Raw genomic sequence first — 18,988 nt, 5'->3', positions numbered from 1 at the left:
TTTGGCTGTTAAGTTTATTTAGAGTAAGTTTAGTTTATTTTGTGTACGTGTGAACAGCATTTTTTGAATACCACGCAACGATGTGAGTGAATCATGACCCGACAGAGCGCGCAAATGAAAACCACTGCCCTCCCCTCTCTTCCCCTCTCACGAGGTATGCTTAACGAGATTGAGCCACCTGGCATCGGGGAGACAGAAATGATCGGCATACTCCCGAGGCAACTACGGCTGGCTTTTGCTCGAGTCAGTTGAGCATTGAGCCACTGGGCATCGGAGAGAGAGAGAAAGCACCTTGGCAACTCTCCAGTCAACGGCCTGGAAAATGCAACGAGGAACCATCACGAGCTCATGAGAAGTCTGCTTGGCCTCGTCATCCCCTCGTGTGACTTCGTGTTCCCGAACAAGGTGCAGTAATAAACCGTGCCCTCACCACTTTCCCCGGTCGAAGCAGTGTCAAGAACGTTTTTCTATCCAACCCCACTCCCCTTTTTCCCCCCTGTTTCAAGTTGCGCTGGAACAATAAGTGAACCTTGAATTTCTAATGTGTAGCAGTGGACTTTTAAGCCCTGCAGGAAGATTTAAATGCAGTTCATTTTAAACTTACTTTGATGTTATCAAGTTGATTTTTGGTTTCTTTGTGTTTTGTATCCGATCCTTGACAATCCGGCCCTACTAACATCATTTCAAGTGCTACTCCCCATATTTTGAGTATTAACTTTAATTATCATGTTCTTTTGTGAATAAACGCATTTCTTGTCTTCGCAACCCATGAATACGTGTGGTCTCTTACCCTCAACCTCCCCTTCCAATTATCCCGTACGTTTCGCTTCCCAAAATTTATTCATTTTTTCACGTCGCCCCTGCTCTGAGGTGTTTCCTGCTCTACTTTATCACAGACGCAAACCTGTTTGTCACAGTATACTTAGCATAATGCCAAAAAGATTTTTGGAGCAATGGAAATAATTTAATTAGGCTCCTTAACCATTAGTAAATCATGCTCAAAAATAGATAAAATTGAAAAGAAAAGCAATTCATGAAGATTGATTGAACAAATTTGGAGGCATAGATGAGAATAGTAAATATGAGAGGAGGGAGCAATGTTTGAGTGTGTGATTTTCATTGTTTATGTTTTGTTTACATGGTCCATATTAATATCACCAGTAGTAAGTTTGGTTCATCATTATTGTCTTTGTTGCTAAGTGTAACTATGCCTTGTTTTGTGCACTGTAAATAAAGTAAATGAAAAGAAAGGCGTTCGAGTTCCTTTTCTACGCTCTGCTATTGGTGTAATTAACTGATAAGGAAGAAATTAGTTAATAATTGAAACAGGTTATTGAAATTGCTTTTAATGCCGATAAATCAAACTACTACCCATGGTCAAAGAGACTGGAGGCCAAGCTTATCGACAAAAACTGCTGGAATGCAATAGACCCGGTGTTTGGTGACACCGTCCACGACAATGACAATGAAGACGACATAATTGGAGGGCTCAGTCCTGAACAGTTGACAATCAAACGAAAGGCACACGGCATAATATTTCATGCTCTGAATAGCTGCACAATTTATGATGTCGGCAAATTCAAACTCGCGAAAAAAGCATGGGACACACTACAGCAAATGTATGGGGTGTTGGGCATTATTCACACAATGCTGTTCTTCAAGCAAATGGCACAGCTAGATAAGACAGCTGGTACGTCAATGTCCTAGTATACATTGACGATGCACGAGCTCATCCAAAAGGTGAGAATGGGTGGATTTCCTATCAACGACCAGTGTTTCACAGCATTTCTCTTCATGGGGCTACCGTTGTCCGAGTACGACTCGTTTGTAAGATCATTTGAAGGTAACCTTGGCAACCATACGTCCTGAAATGTTAAGGGAAGGTTGCTGATGGAGGAGAGAAGGTCAAAACTGGTAACTACATCCTCAAGCAGAATGGGAGGAAAGGATAGCCGAGGCAAAAGGCAGCATCCAATGAGAGGCCATCCAAGGGGTGGCATGACAGTCAGGGTGGCAACTGTTCCCAAAGTAAATGGAAAGGAGAACACAGCCAAAGTCAATTGAAGTGCTTGCAATTCATGCAACGGACTTGGTCACTTGGCAAGGCATTGTCCAGTGTGACTCGCTTTCAAGGAGCAACTGGCAAGGAAGGATGCCAATGGCAAAGTATCAGTGGCCAGCCGTACAAGGAAAGATGAGCGGGACAAGGAAGTGAAAGGCATACTCTTTTGTGCGGAGAGGTGATGCCCATGCGTGCAGGGGAAATGGTTTGCTGACTCTGGAGCTTCTGACCACACATGCAGCGTCATAAATGCCTTTAAGGAGCTGGACACATCAAGAAAGGGATCTGTAGAAATTGGTGACTGATTCAGATTAAATGTCCAAAGCGTCGCCACTGTTGATGTGATATCAGAGAGGAAAATCATCTTGACGGAAGTAATGTATGTATCTAAGCTCTACTGAAATCTACTATCCATGCACCGACTGATGAAGAACAGTGGAAAAATCATTTTTGAAGGAGGAACTGCTCTAGCAGTGATGGAGGGGAAGACCATATTTCGGGCATTGAAACATACCAGCCAGGTAAGAAAATGCACTCCCTTCCGTAGCAATGCAAGTGAATTCCATGGAAACTTGGTACAAGAGATTCTGTCATGCAAGTAAGGACACAATAAGCAAAATCCATGTGCCGAGTGGCATAAAGAAAGAAGATAGAGAGAGATTCGAAATATGCATCCAGGGGAAGTTGACAAGGAAGCCATCCCATGCTAGCAACTCAAGAGTAAGTAGGCCTCTCGAGGTGGTCCACACCGACTGGATGGGAATGTTTGATCATGTGGAGGGGACAGTACGTAACAAACAAGGCCAATATGAGGAGGGACGCAGTTTTTCATGAAAAACAATTCCCATTGAAGGCGACCCAAGAAAAGACTGCCAAGAGAACCAGTTATTGCCCTGAATTGCTACTCTGGCTCTGAAGAAAGTGAAGAGGACAGTATATCATCAGATGAACTGAGAAACGAGTATCCTATGATTCATGATATCCCTGAACTACCTGACGACCACTATGAAGTAGGACTGGAGGGAGGGGCACCCCACGTTCTGAGGCCACCCCACAAACAAGAGTATTATATTAAGGTCGTCTGCCATGTGCACCTCAAAGGCTTACTTCATGACACATTAGTGCATTAATGTTTTCTTGGAAAAACTAATAACCCTCCAACTGGCACACCCAAGAGTAGATTGGTGCAAGTAGCCTCCTCCTGAAATATATAGAAGAAAATAACCTCACTCTTCTCGGAATAACTCATTTTCTTCTCAAAATTTTCATGGCGTATATTCAAATTTAACCGTTAACTCCCTGTACGCATTCCCTGTATGCATTCTGCTACCTATACCAGGGATGGTTTCTGTAGAACCCTGCTGAGCGATGCATCCCATACCATGAATGGGAAGAGAACTGCTCTACCCAGGCAATTACTCTCATATCTTGGTTCTCTGGTCAGGATCCATGAAGGTGATCTGCCCTGTGCAACTCACGGGCTTACTTCGGGTCACATAAGTGCATTAATGTTTTCTTGGAAAAACTTATAAACCTCCAACTGGCACACCCAAGAGTACATTGGTGAAAATAGCCTTCTACTGAAATATGTATGTGGAAGATGATAACCTCACTCTTCTCGGAATAGCTCATTTTCATTTCAAAATTTTCTTGGCGTGTATTCAAATTTAGCCGTAAATGTTCTGTACACATTCCCTTTCCTCCTCCTGCAAGGATTTTCTTTCAAATAATGTTTCGGTGGAATTACATTTTTTCTTGGAATTATACAGCCAGATTTTTTTCTTGAAGTGCCTTTCATTGGTTCCTTACAGCTTTCGTTAGTTTTGCTTAAGTTCTCGACGTGTTCAGAGTTACTTGGACGAGTGGAGCATTACGCAAATTTCCTGGATGGGACTTTGCTTGCACTGGGAAAATTGCTTCACAAATATAATTTAGCCATTTCAAACTACAAATTTGTAAGATTCAAGTAGTTTTATGAGAATTTTTCAGGAAAACATGCTTCTTAAAAAAATCGAAATGTTTCATTCTCATGTTTTCAGAGAACTCGTGGAGAGCAGACGCGAATGAGGAGAGTGTGCATTTGGGCATCATGGATCTAAAATACGTTAATATCATAAATCGTAAATACCTAGAAGTATGCTAAGAACATTGAAAGATGTCATTCCCTTTAAAGTATTAGTTGGTCTATGATATAATGCCCTTTTGCTTAAAACCGTGAAAATAACCGTAGAACTTCGTTTAAAAGTTCTATAGGCATTGCAAAATGAAAGGTATACATTGATGAACTGACATTTACTGCAATAGTAACAATTAAAAAAAATTAAAATCACACTAGTAACAATAAACTGACCGGAAAAGTATGCCGTGATGGGCTGCCTTCGGGAAAAGGGTCGAGGATTATATTTGCCCAGTTGCCGAGGAAAGGGTCCGGCACCCCGCTAGGAAAGGTCATTAAGTGGAGGAAGCGACTACCTGGATGATTCCTTGCCGAGAAACAACTCCGTACAGGGCGAAAAATAAATGCTCAAAGCCTTTGTAGAGGCAAAAGCTACTTCCCGTGAAGGAGCCAAAGGGTCAAGTGTCACCAGGTCGGCCATTTTTCTCAAGACTGTCCTGAGCACCAGAAAAACAATGTGGAAGAGCCAAAGGGAAGAAACGGACAAAATCAAAAGTATAAGGCAGGTAAGAATAACAATCAAGAACCGGGCCGGTATCAAGAACCAGTTAAATTTTCTTCCGAACATAGCACTAATTCTTTGCTCTCCAACCCCACGCCACATCCCTTTTATTCTAGCACAGATAGAACAATCAGATGGAATGAAAAATACATATTGTGGTTCCACTGGCCTCCTCCTTGCTTCTAAACACATTTTTAACTTCTTTATTTGAATAACTACATGGAATGTATCGAACAGCAAAGGTAAGAAGAAAGAGAGAGAGAATTGAGAGACTTACCATTTTCGGTGAGCACAGGGCTTGCTTGAAGGAACGTAATGACTTTGGGGTTCTTCTCAAAAGGACATGTTACTTGCTTCCAAGTGATAAACTCCGTGACTTGTTTTGCAAGCTGCCAAAACTTTTCAAAGTTTATATGGCCATTGGGAAGTCTAAAAAATAAAAAAAAATTACCTACTTTACGTTATGCAATTAGATCGGAGGCTATTTCTAACAAAAGAGACCAACTGTTCACTTTCTTACAACCAAAGCTGCTCATATTACATGAGCACCTGTTTTATGAGCCTCAATTTATGAAGATGAGAATGTATTTAAAACATGACCTTAACATTAGAGGGTTCATTGCAAATTACCTCTTCAGTGCATCAAGGGAGGTCATACATATTGCTTTCCCATGATTGCAACTCCATCATGCATCACCATCCACTACCATTTATTTACAAAGCTTAATATTGGGTGTTAACAAGAAGAGATCAGCATTTCTTCAATGGTCATTGGTAGCTCCATCATGTAAGTGCATTGCCTCATTCTGAATAGTCCAAGGATAATTTGCAAAAAAAAGGCAACAAAATGTTCAGCTCACTTTGAACACCTTCTTTTGTAATAACAGGTCCTAACACTACCTCCTGCAATACGTTTAGGCTCAGGTGACACAGAGCCAGTGGCGTAGCCACAGGGGAGTTTTCCGGCTTACAACCCCAGCTTGAGCCTTTAAAGCTTTTACTTCATCCAATTTATACACTTTATTTTAATACAGTGCAACCTCGATATAACGACACCCCACGGTGCACTAATAAACACTCGCTATAGCGAATTGTCGCTTTACCGGAGGTGGAGCAAATAATAGCCAATATACGTGTTGCAACCAGATATACAGGAACAGGAGTGGTGCGGCGACAGATAAACATCTATCCGACAACGTAAGCATAAATCCAGACGAAAGGCGATGTTTTTTTTGCATCACTAAATTTCCTTACTCAAATAACGACTAACTATTCAAACAATTTATAAGTGCCACACTGACATAAAATCATGCAAAGCATTGTTTCGTCAATCATTATATTTATCGAACGACAGTTTACCACATAAATTTGAGACTGAGCACTCCATTAACTTCATTTCTAACAGATCGCTAGCAATTACAGAGGTTAAGGAGTCTTGATGAAAGTCTTCCGGAGGTGAAACCCTCGTTATGGCGAGAGCCAACACCTTAAGGGTCTCGTAAAAACGAAATTTTTAACACGCTTATTATAGGGTCAATTGACGGTGCATCGGCTATCTCTCGTAATAGCGGGGGTGTCGCTATAGCCCGTACTCGCTTTAACGAGGTTCCACTGTAAATGCTCATAATAAAATACTATAATGAGTCCTAAAATTCATTGTATCAATATCAAGAGTCCCAAAATTTTCGAGAGAGGACTCCACGGCCCCCTTTCTCCTAGCTTTATATACACCCCAGAAAGGATCCAAACCCCCCCCCCCTCCCATTTCAAAATCCTGTCTCTGCCACTGGGTAGAGCCAATGAGTAAGCTGGGACAAAATCAATTAGTTCTGATGCATTCTCAAGCCTCAACTCAGTTTTTTCCTAGAGGCTACTTATTTCTTCCTATACTTTTGTACGTAATCTAGGTAATTTTTCGAGGACATTGCTTCGGGCAACTTTTGCGGTAATCTGGAATGATGCTAAGATGTACATAATCTTAATGATCTTATTCAGCAGAATACCAGTAATAATAATAATGGTAATGATTTATTTCTGCTAGTTAGCAAGTAACATAGAAATCGTCAAAGGGAGAAAAACAAAAGCGATACATAAGGACAATGATACATAATAGCAAACAGCATAGGTTAAATACCAGAAAAAAAAACACAACCGGATTCAGTAAAAAACAAGTATGTACAATAAGTTCAAGTATGACAACAGTCACACTTCAATAACAAGAATTCACACAGTTATGTTTTTAAATGTACAGCAGACTTGAGATTATCCGGCTGCTGCGGTATATCCGTGTTACGGATTATCTGTGCATGGTTTTCACTCTCGCTCAATTTTTTCTGCGATCTTTATATAAGAATAAAATCAGACGCAAAATCATCGGAATTACAGTGGAACCCCGATATCTATCGTTCCCACATTCATTATTTTCCAGCATCCATCGTTTGCCATTCCTGGTCCTAAATAAAGTTCATAAAGACAATGTAATTTTTTCCCGCATCTATTGTTCCCCGAAGCATCGTTTTCCCGCATTGATCGTTTGAAGATCGCAGTCCTGACTTATAATTTTCCCACCTCCACTGTTTGGCAAAAATGAGATAAAATATATGTGTGTCATTGATGACTAATAACGACAGGCTCATAGTTTGAATCTTCCCCAGGAGATAGAACTACCATACCAGTGCCGTGGTATAGTAACATTAGTAACAATTTCTCGCCCGCTGACTTTTTTTTAGCCGACTCGCTTCAAAGTTCCCTGTTTTCGGAAGTCAACTGCTGCATGAGTCACCTATTAGGCCAAAAGGTATCCAACAATGAATTTCCGAAATTGCTATTATACTTTTAATAGAGTGAAATAATAGTAATGCACACATAATTTAAAGAAGCCTACACTACCACAACACATGTTCCTGAAACAAAATGCACACACTCCAATTCTCTCCATTACAGTCTCTGTTTGAAAGGTCCATCCCATCCCATTGTGTACGATAAGATTCGTATCACCATCCATTTCATTTCCTCCTTGACTCAATTCAAAGCCACATAAAAGAATACGTAAAAAGTGTTATTACATGTATTACTATGCACAAAAGTGTTATTATTGTCTAAATGAGTTTCTAACTGATGTTTTCCACTGCCTTATACAGGTGGTCCCGGACTTTCACACACAAATGCATTCCTGAAAACATGCATGAAAGTCAAATGTACAGAAGTCGAAATCATTTACTTCCAATACTAATTTCGGGCTTGTGCTCCAAAAGAGTGAAATCACATAATTTGAGGAATTGTATTTTTAAACATTATTTTGTAGAAATGAAAAATAAGGTTTTAGTATGTATATTTCACACTTTTATAGCCACTCGAAAGGCCTCTTCATAGACAGTAGGCTCCTTGCCTGCATTCTCGTATCTTTAATATTTCATCACCTCTCTAAAAGTTGGTAACATTGATTTGTTTAATGCAGACGAGGCACCAAATAAAGGACATGTCGTCTCACTAAACATCCTTTTTTACCTTCTACCATCTTCTAATTTATACTATCAAAGATGAACGCCCTCCTAGCAGCACACGCAGGATGAATTTTGTTGTATTTGCGACGAGGGAGGGGGAGAAGTGAGCGGGGAGGGGATGGGATCGGCCTGCTGTTCTTGTATCCGTGATGCTTCCTAGACATTGGAATATTTTCTTTGCGGACGCGGACTCAAATTTGGCATTTTGTGGCTCAACGGTGGCAGATATATCAAAATGCACAAAATTTTTGACCTAGAAGAGAGTGACTCGACAAAATCTATAGGGAATGACCATAAAATATTGAACTTTTCGAATTCTGACATTCCCCCTCTAAATTGCATTTGAGCAAACGTCCGTGGTTTACCTAGAGGTCTCTAAATGTTCAGGCTTTATTTTTGATCAGTTCCAAAACATTTTTTTCATTGAGCCACATGGATTTGAAAAAAATCGATTTTTCTGATCCGCCCCAATGTTCAGCCTTCTTCCTTCCTGTGGACAGCGAATTTTTTTTTGCTCCAGCTGCGTTGCATGCGCAGCCAGATCAGTTTCTCACAATCGTGAGTTAACACAAAATTGTAATTGCACTCTGCAGGATAAACACATTTTCAATGCCTTGCATAGGTTTATCAACTTACAAACAAGGCCTCAGAAGGCATCTTGCTCATACATCAAGGTTTTACTGTATATGCTCATTATTTAAATGCCTATATCATACACATGACTCTGAGGCTATTACACAGCAAGACTATATGCACAGAGATTGAAGAGACAGGGAATTTTGGCAAGATATGTCTTTTTGCGATGATTCCTAAAAGAAACGCTCTCACAAAGTTCATCATAACAAACCTATGGTTTTTCGATCCCGTGGACTTCATAACAATAAGAGTTTACTGTATGCAACATGGTAGAGCATGTGTACTTTACTTTGTATTGAATCTTGATGAAACTCATGGATGTTTTATCCTAATGAAGCTAATAAATATAATTATCACTATTGTTAATACATAATATTAAAACTTTCATTTCTGTTAACATCTTATGTAACAAACTCTCCTTTTGTTATAATTGTATAATTAAAAACCTTACTTGTTGGAGCATCCCTCATTGAGGAAGTAGAGGTCCTTGACGAGCAGTGAGAAGAAAGGGATGACAATCCTCTGGCGCTCGTCTGTTGCACCTGCTGACCTCCACATGGCTGCTTTCAGAGTCGAGCGATAGCTGCTGAAATTCGACGAGGGGTCCATTTGGTGCTCAAGGATGGAGAACTTGGCAGAAGGCACCTTGCTCCACTAAAGTAGAGAAACAAAGCACATCATTCATTGCATACTGCGGACCCAAGTCCTCTTTTGCACAAAAAGTGAGCAATGTGTAGAGGTATTACATTGGTTTTTATTGTTGACTGGAAGACAGAATCTATTACCGACACAATCAGACTGCAATCCACTAATTTCAAACACATAATTTCAACATCACTCATATCATCACTATCTCACGACAGGTGAGATACCAAAGGATTTCGAGAGGAACATTATAATCCCTATTCCTAAGAAGAAACGAGCGGAGAAGTGCGAAGATTTTAGGACCATAAGCCTCACTACACATGCATCAAAGATACTGACAAGGATCATCTATAGAAGAATAGAACGAAAAGCAGAAGAGTACTTGGATGAGGACCAATTTGGATTCAGAAAAAACAAAGGCACAAGGGAAGCAATATTGGCCCTAAGACTGCTCATAGAAAAGAGAATGGAAAAGAACAAGCCAACATTCGTTGCGTTTGTGGACTTAGAGAAAGCATTTGATAACGTGGATTGGAGCACAATGCTTGGAATCCTAAAGGAAATTGAGGTTCTTTATAATGACAGAAGAATCATCCACAGTTTATACAAAAACCAAGTAGCCGTGATAAAATCAGGGCCCAGCTGTGAAGAAGCAAGAATTAGGAAAGGAGTGCGACAAGGCTGTACATTGTCACCCGTAATTTTCAACGTATACATTGAAAAAGCCATTAAGGAAATCAAAGAAAAGGCATTGGGAGTGAATATCCATGGAGAAAAAATAAGCATGCTAAGATTTGCCGATGACATAGCCTTTATAGCAGAAACAGAGAAGGATTTGAAAAATATTCTGGTTAATATGGTTAGGGTAATGAGTAGATATCAACTGAAAATAAGCACGAAGAAAACCAAGATCTTAGTATGCAGCAGAAGAGAAGAAGTCAAGACCAACATTAAAATAGGGAGGCGAAAACTGATAGAAGTGGATGAATTCTGTTATTTGGGAAGCAAGATAACTAGTGACGGGAGAAGCAAGAAAGAAATTATCAGCAGAATAGCCCAGGCGAAGAGAGCATTCCACCAAAAGAGAGACCTGCTTACAGCGGGAAACTTAAATATGGATGTAAAGAAACAATTTATAAGAACCTACATCTGGAGTATGCTCCTATACGGAAGTGAGGCATGGACAATGACCGCAGCGGAGAAAGCAAGGATAGAGGCCTTTGAAATGTGGTGCTACAGAAGAATGATGAAAATCAAATGGATCGACCAAGTTAGCAACGAGGAAGTCCTAAGAAGGGTAGGAGAGAAGAGAAGCCTCATGAAAACCTTAATAAGAAGACGGAACAACCTTACAGGCCACATATTGAGACATGATGGCCTGATGAAGACAATCGTCGAAGGACAGGTGGAAGGCAAGAATGGAAAAGGAAGACCTCGAGCAAAATATATGGAACAAGTAAAGAGAGATGTGAAAGAGAAGAAATACAGTGGAAGCCCCTTATAACGACAGCTGTTGGGAACAGAGAAATCTGTCGCTATAGTGAGTTGTCGTTGTTACCGAATGCTATTACATCGTCACAAAAAAATCACTCATCAGGCGTCACCACGGCTGTTTCTGCCGAGAGGCGAAAATTGCAGCATGATAGCCGTTTTAAATCATTATTTTGAACATTTAATTCACTAATGATCATATTCACTTGCAGTATATGATCAAATCATATGTAATTATGCAGGATGCTATATGCCGAGGCATTAAGAAGTCGATTTTAAAAGTCCCAGCTTCAGACTCACTCGTACTGAACTGTGCATTATGAGCTGTTATTATCCTTATTTCTTGGATGCTCCAAATATACATGTCATAACTACCAGTTATGGCTATGCATCAGACTATTAAATGCTAAAACTTCGGAATCTGTTCAAAAATTCATACCTTCTATCTTTCCGAGTAGTAATGAAAATGATGGGTGGCTACTGCAATTGGGTGACGAAAGGAGCGTGATAAAATTTTAGGGTTCCGCATGAGCATCGCGATTCTATCTTTTTCAGGTTAACGGCGGAATGAAGGTGGAAGTAATCTTCTTATGCTTCAAGTCTGCCTGTATGAACGGTTTACTATCGTGTTTCAAAACAGCCGACTCAAATGCTATCGGAATCATGAAACCGAACAGCATTACGGCATCTAAAAGCATATTAGTCATATCAATTATCTTCGGTGGAAAGGTTTAAAACTGTTTCAAATAAATAGAAGGACAAATGATAAATGAAGTCCACTCTTTGTCTGTCTGTTAGCAATATTTATGTTTCGTAGCTTTTAGGTTTTAACTTATCTGAACCATCCATATTGGCGCATAAAAGAACAGTTACGCGGTCTTTACTTTTCTTCCCTCCTTTGCAGGGGTCCGTTCGAGTGGCGAGAGTTTTGTCCGGAAGATGGTTAAAATATATGCCCGTCTCATCCGCGTTGTAAATATCGCAGGGGCTGTAATTGTCCAAATAGTCTTTAAGGACCGGAGCCCAGCCTTCCACAGCAATAACGTCAACACTTGATGATTCACCGGATAGTTTGTGAAGGGATATCCCCTTCCTATTTTTAAATCGTGCAAACCATCCATCCACCAAGCCTCTCACACAAATACTCAGCTTTAGCCTTCATCATTGGGCCGGTGATAGGAATCCCTGCGGCTCCTTGCTGGCAAAACCACGAGAAAAGAGCAGTTACTAGCTGCGGATGCTCTCCGGGCCGCAGGTGTTTTTGAGTGCTTGGACGCCCTTCTTTAAGCACTGCCGAACGAATTTGTTTTTTTTTTCTATAAAATAGTGAACAATGTCGATGTATTAATTCCAAATCGCCTCGCTATTTCACTCTTTGAACACTCTCCACTTTCACGATCTGCAATAATTCTCATTTTGGTTTTTAAATCCAAGGACTTGCGTTTACCAGCCATGGTGCTAGCAGACGGGCGGAATAATTTTTAACCTCACTGCGGAGGCGCGGGAGGGAGATGACAAAAGAGCAATGAAATGTGTACTCGAAAAATTTATTAAGGAAAGAAGAATAGGAGAATACGGAACATGTAGACGTCGACGTTGGCGGAAAAAATGCCGTTTTAAAAGCATTGAATTCCAGAGATGTGGCACGTGGTCAAAAAGTCAACCTGTCGTAATTACGAATGGCGCAAGAGAGGAATCGAGCCATTATCGCTAATACGAATTTATTTTACATATAAATCATAGGGTTTAAAATGGTTCCTTGGGTAGCTGTCGCTAATTCGAGCTTGTCGCTATATCCCGTACTCGTTATAAGGGGCTTCCACTGTACGTAGGAGTGAAAAGATTAGCTGATAGGAGAACTGAGTGGAGAGCTGCGTCAAACCAATCCTAGGATTGTTGACCAGTGATGATGATAATTTCAAGAATTCAAAACGCTTGCACAGTGATTATGGCAACTCCTTAGGTTTCTGTGAAATATAATGCCTAACCATTAAGTATTTCTGAAACTTTTGGGACCACCCCAAAATATAAAATTAATTCTGCCTGCCATATTTTTATCTTCATTTCCTTTTCAGAACCTTGGGTCGATTCCAAAATTTTAGCAATTCCAATCCCAATTGTGTTTCTCACATTTCAGTTCTGATTCTACCAATACCAATGCCGTCGATTCCGATGCCATAGGCTCCAAGAAAAATATCACTTAATTCCAGGCAACAATGACAACCACGTAAAAAATTATTACTCTGTGAAAGAATCAGTTTACAAGAGCATCACTCATATCATCACTATATATAGTTAAAATATAATGCTAAATTTCAGAACCAACTTTATCTATTTTTAAAAATAGGATTATGGAATGGATGAAAGGGTCATTATGCTCAATCGAATGTGTTTTGTATTTAATATTATGTGGTGCTAAAATGCAAATGACTGTTAGAAACAGGGTCACACATAAATTTGTGGTTTGAGGTATTAGGTCTGAGGAATCGAAATTGAATTTTGACCTTGGTAAATACTCATTTTCGATTCCTATTCTTGGCACAGACTTGAGGAATCTAATTGGCCCATCACTATAGAACAAAAGGTAAAGAAAATTTGTTGAGCACTTTTCTGGAATCTTGTAGAAGAGAGAAAGTTACAGCATGATATAGTCCAACTCATGTCCAGCATTCAGATTGACATTATAGAAAGTATGATTAGCTAACACTTATGCTATTACACTAGAGTGATTTGTAACGGATTTGGAATCCCTTCCAAACCACGCCAAAAGTTTGCAATTAAACCAATTTAAAATTCACAGATGGGGGAAGGATGAAGGACAAGACTAAATTGGCAAAAGCGAAGTGGAAGATGGTAGAGATGAGAAGGTACCTGGGCTCTAGGTTTGACTAACACTGAGGCCACATTTTCACAAGTCGTTCCGAATGAAGAAAGAGTCAACTGTCCGGTATACCCGACAGCAGCGCCAAAACGGATGGTAAAAGAACTACGTGTAAATACACAGGGACACCACACAAACAATAATAAAGCAATGGCGGGGAATGGAGGAAAGGTTATAGAGGAACAAGAAGCCGTTTCATTCAATAAAACATGTTAATGAAGATAATGTGTGTAGTGACACGAAGAGCATTTCTATAACAATGTGAGTGAAAGAGATAAATTTTTAGATTCCCTCTACTATAGACAATTAGGTTAAATGCGATGGTGGTTGGCGTAACATGGTGAAACTCCTTCATGATGCACAAAGGTTAAGAAAAGACTTAGCTGTTTCACAAAATAAAATTTATTTGCGACCGGTTTCGATACAGCGTATCATCATCTTTACAAGAGGAATTTTGAAGATTGGAAACAGGCTCAGCTTGGGGATGAGAAAAAGAGGGCATTATTTGCTGACATTATTGGCACCGGTGAAAAATCGTAATCTTCCTTTTTCAAGGGAAGTGATTGACAATATCAGTGTGAAAGTTTTTTATACATTCATTGGATAAAGATGATACGCTGATGATACGCTTCTTATAAGATGATGATACGCTGTATCAAAACCGGTCGCAAATAAATTATATTTTGTGAAAGAGCTAAGTCTTTTCTTAACCTTTGTGCATCAACAATTAGGTTATTCCGCATTTGTGCAATGAAGATAAATCGACAGAAAGAGTCAACCTTTTTGGTAGACTATTCGATTCCATCAATTACGTCTTATGTGTTGAAAACAAATCCACAGAAAGAGTCAACCTTTTTGGCAGACTACTATATTTCATCAATTACTTCTTTTGTGACCAAAACAAATCGAAAGAAAGAGTCAACCTTTTAGGTAGAGTACTAGATTTCATCATTTCCTCAGTCTGTAATCATAACAAATCCACAGAAAGAGTCAACCTTTTTGGTAGACTACTGGATTTCATCAATTCCTCAGTTTGTAATCATAAAAAATCCACAGAAAGAGTCAACCTTTTTGGTAGACTACTATATTTCATCAATTACTTCTTATGTGATCACAGCAAATCAACAGAAAGAGTCAACCTTTTTGGTAGACTACAAGATTTCTTCAATTCCTCAGCATGTAATCAAAACAATTCCACAGAAAGAGTCAACCTTTTTGTAGACTACAAGATTTCTTCAATTCCTCAGTATGTAATCAAAACAAATCCACAGAAAGAGTCAACCCTTTGGTAGACTGCTAGATTTCCTCAATTATTTCTAATGTAATCAAAATAATGCCACAGAAAGAGTCAACCTTTATGGTAGACACTTGCTTTCATCAATTTTTCAGCGTGTAATGAAAACAATGCCACAGAAAGTCAACATTTTTAGTAGACTACTAGATTTCATCAATTTCACAGCATGTAATCAAAACAAATCCACAGAAAGAGTCAACCTTTTGGTAGACTACTAGATTTCCTCAATTACTTCTAATGTAATCATAACAATGCCACAGAAAGAGTCAACATTTTTGGTAGACTACTATATTTAATCAATTACACAGCATGTAATCAAAACAATGCCACAGAAGGAGTCAACCTTTTTGGTATACTAGTAGATTTCCTCAATTACTTTTTTAGTAATCATAACAATGCCACAGAAAGAGTCAACCTTTATGGTAGACTACTAGCTTTCATCAATTCCTCAGCATGTAATCATAACAATGCCACAGAAAGAGTCAACCTTTTTGGTAGACTACTAGATTTAATCAATTCATGAAATTTTAGGATTTAAAAAAATTTTAAAAATTCACGAATTTTAGGAACAATTCATGTATTGATAATGTGATAACCACTCTTAATGTTCATGCATATAACCTTACTGTCATCGATCCTCTTGCTGCAGACCATATGGCCATACTCTTTCAGTTGATTGCAATTAACAATAGTCCACCTAGGGAATCCAGCACTAGGTACATAAGTCCAATCACCATTCACGGCCTTGAAGTCTTTAAAGGCCTGCTTTGTGGTGTGGATTGGACTAGCTTACTCTCACACAACGACAGTCATTCAAATTTCTCTTTGTTCTTTGAAACCTTAATCTCCCTTTTTAATGAATCCTTTCCCAGAAAAGCTGTCCCAGTCCGAAAATTCTTTAAATCACGTGGCCACTCAAACAATCCCGAGGTCCAAATACGCAGGGAAAGTGTACTACATGCCTATCATGAGTACAAGCGACTACCCACTGAGGATCTTAAACAAGTGTATAAAAGATTGAATAAGGAGTATCATTCCGCAGCAATAAAAGCGAAACAAAATGCGAACATGGATTTCATTAATAGTGCCTCTAATAAATTCAAAGCTGCCTGGAATGTGATCAATAGGGAAAAAGGCACTTCTATAAACAGATCTCCTATTACAATTGATCCCGATACCTTCAACAATCACTTTGTCAATTCCGTGGACACCACATTATCAAAAATCACAAATAACAGGTGTGATGCCTTAGCACTACTCAATAAACACCTGATATCCCCTCCTAAATTTCAGTGGCAATTGATTAGTACGAGGGATATTTTCAATGTAGTAAAAAAATTTAAAAACTCCACCAGTCGTGACATCAATGGGCTTTCCAATGATCTGATTAAGTCCATAATACATATTATAGCTCATCCTCTATCTATTATTATTAATGCCTGTTTTTCCACTGGATACTTCCCAGACTCCTTAAAATATTCCAAGGTCATACCTGTCTTCAAAAAAGGAGACACTACTCTTCCCAACAGCTATAGGCCCATCACCATTATATCAGTGATCGCTAAAATAATAGAAACTATTGCCTATACACAAATTCTAGTACACTTTGAGAAACACAATCTCTTCACCCCTTCCCAGTTTGGATTTCGCCCTGGGAAATCCACTGAATTGGCAGTTGAGTCAGTGGTAAAAAATTTATCAAGGGCATTTGAATACAAGCAATGTGTCTCACTCACACTTTGTAATTTAACCTCTGCCTTTGACTGCGTCAATCATGCTACCCTCCTGCAAAAACTCCAATACTACGGCTTTCATAAACAGTGAGCTGAAATTCATGACCTCTTACCTCACTGATCGAAAGCAGATGGTACAAGTAAATTGCAACCAATCTGAATTTCTTCCAGTGAAACATGGAGTTCCTCAGGGGTCCGTCCTTGGTCCTCTCTTGTTCCTCATTCTAATCAATGACCTACCTTACAATCTTTCTATGGACTGCATGATATATGCAGATGACACCACTCTGGTGCAGAAATGCAATACTCCTAGCCAAGTCAGACTTCTTACAAAAAAGGCAATAGAAGAATCTCAACTCTGGTTTACAGCCAATAATCTCTTTCTGAACAATGGCAAGACACAACATCTTACATGCTGTCTTAAAAGTACTGAGCTAAACAATGATCCTGTCAGGCTTCTAGGCTTCAATATTGACGCTAAATTGACATGGAATTCACATGTTTTCCTAGTCAGCAAAAAACTCTCTAGGGTTTTGTACTTATTGAGGAAACTTAAAACCTGTGTCAATGAAAAGTACATGAGATTAGCCTATTTTGCTTTTTTTCATAGTATTTTTGCCCATGGTGTTCGACTCTGGGGACATGCAAATGAAACCAAAGAAATTCTAAAACTGCAAAAAAAAGCAGTGAGGATTCTGAGTGGTGCTGGGCCCCGTGACCACTGCAGGCCAATTTTTAAAAACTTTCATATCCTCACCATCTACAGCCTCTTTGTGTTTCGCAGCATTATGCACATTAAAGATAACTTAGATACCTACCCCATACGATCCACCATCCACTCTCATGACACTAGGGCTAAAAATAGCCTAAATATTAATTACTGTAGGCTGTTTAAGACCAACAACCAGTCTGACAATTTGGGAGTAAAATTATTTAATAAATTACCCAGCAAAGCCAGATCAGTGAGCATCACTAGACTGAAAAATGTGCTGGAAAAGTGGCTGTGCAATTATCCACTGTACTCATAATTCATGAGTATTTTGAGCTGGACTTTTCTTCTCTTTTATTTTAAATGTAATCTTTGTAATGTATGTGTTTCTAATGTTTTGATCCAATGTACATGTTTTGTATGTTTCGTTGTATCGAATGTTTTTATAAATGTGTTGTATACAACATCCGCGAGGGCCAATCCTCGCCGTGGATGAATAAAGATAAAGATAAAGATAAAATTACTTCTTACGTAATCATAACAATGCCTAACCATGAATGCCACAAAAAGAGTTAACCTTTATGGTAGACTACTAGATTTCATCAATTCCTCAGCATGTAATCAAAACAAATCCACAGAAAGAGTCAACCTTTTTGGTAGACTACATGATTTCTTCAAAACCTCAGTATGTAATCAAAACTAATCGACAGAAAGAGTCAACCTTTTTGGTAGACTACAAGATTTCATCAATTACTTCCCAGTGAGAAATGGGTGGTGGAATCCACGTGGAACCCACGTGGAATCCACGTTGAATGGTGGATATTTGGTGGTGGTGGATATTGAGTGGTTGGACCCACGTGGAATCCACGTTGATTTCAAGTGGATTTGTGGTGATTATCATAAAATGTTAAACAGAATTTCTAATTTGTGGAACTTAACTCTCTGGTGACATTGCGTCATTTATCATCCTGAAACCACGCTAGTTATGTGAAAATGTATCGCACATTCTATTTTTATATAATTCGTGGAAAGGCAGCCATGAGAGCATATGAAAAATCGTAGACACATATATAGAAGGTTTAGATATAGAGTGGTTGAGGTTTTAATGGTTTTAGGACAGCACCTACTGCTGTTTTAATTTTTCCACCAAATTTCCACGTGGGTTCCACGTTGATTCCACGACCAAAACACGTGGTATCCACGTTAATTCTCCACGTGGGTTCCACGTGGATTCCACCACCCATTTCTCACTGGGTTCTGATTTATTGCTAAAACGGCTATTAGAAAATGGAAGCAGTACCGATATTAGCCGTACGTGGTGCTGCCGTCGGGTATACCTTGAGGTTGACTCTTTCT

General features: G+C 39.3%; 1 protein-coding gene across 6 annotated transcripts in view; it reads right to left on the bottom strand.

The window, feature by feature from the left end:
• Nucleotides 1-18,988, bottom strand: part of LOC124160105 (ras-GEF domain-containing family member 1B-like) — a 445,667-nt gene that overhangs the window by 25,461 nt on the left and 401,218 nt on the right. For all 6 annotated transcript variants that reach the window (XM_046535849.1, XM_046535850.1, XM_046535852.1 and 3 more), the window contains 2 exons: nucleotides 9,331-9,533; nucleotides 5,018-5,169 (listed from right to left, as the gene is read on the bottom strand). In XM_046535849.1, the coding sequence (XP_046391805.1) occupies nucleotides 5,018-5,169; nucleotides 9,331-9,533 (355 nt within the window). The remainder of the gene's footprint in view (nucleotides 1-5,017; nucleotides 5,170-9,330; nucleotides 9,534-18,988) is intronic.

Source organism: Ischnura elegans, chromosome 6, assembly GCF_921293095.1.
Source record: "Ischnura elegans chromosome 6, ioIscEleg1.1, whole genome shotgun sequence".
NCBI classification, from domain to species: domain Eukaryota; kingdom Metazoa; phylum Arthropoda; class Insecta; order Odonata; family Coenagrionidae; genus Ischnura; species Ischnura elegans.
Note: the sequence above shows the minus strand (reverse complement) of the source record. Positions and strands in the feature narration are given on the sequence as shown.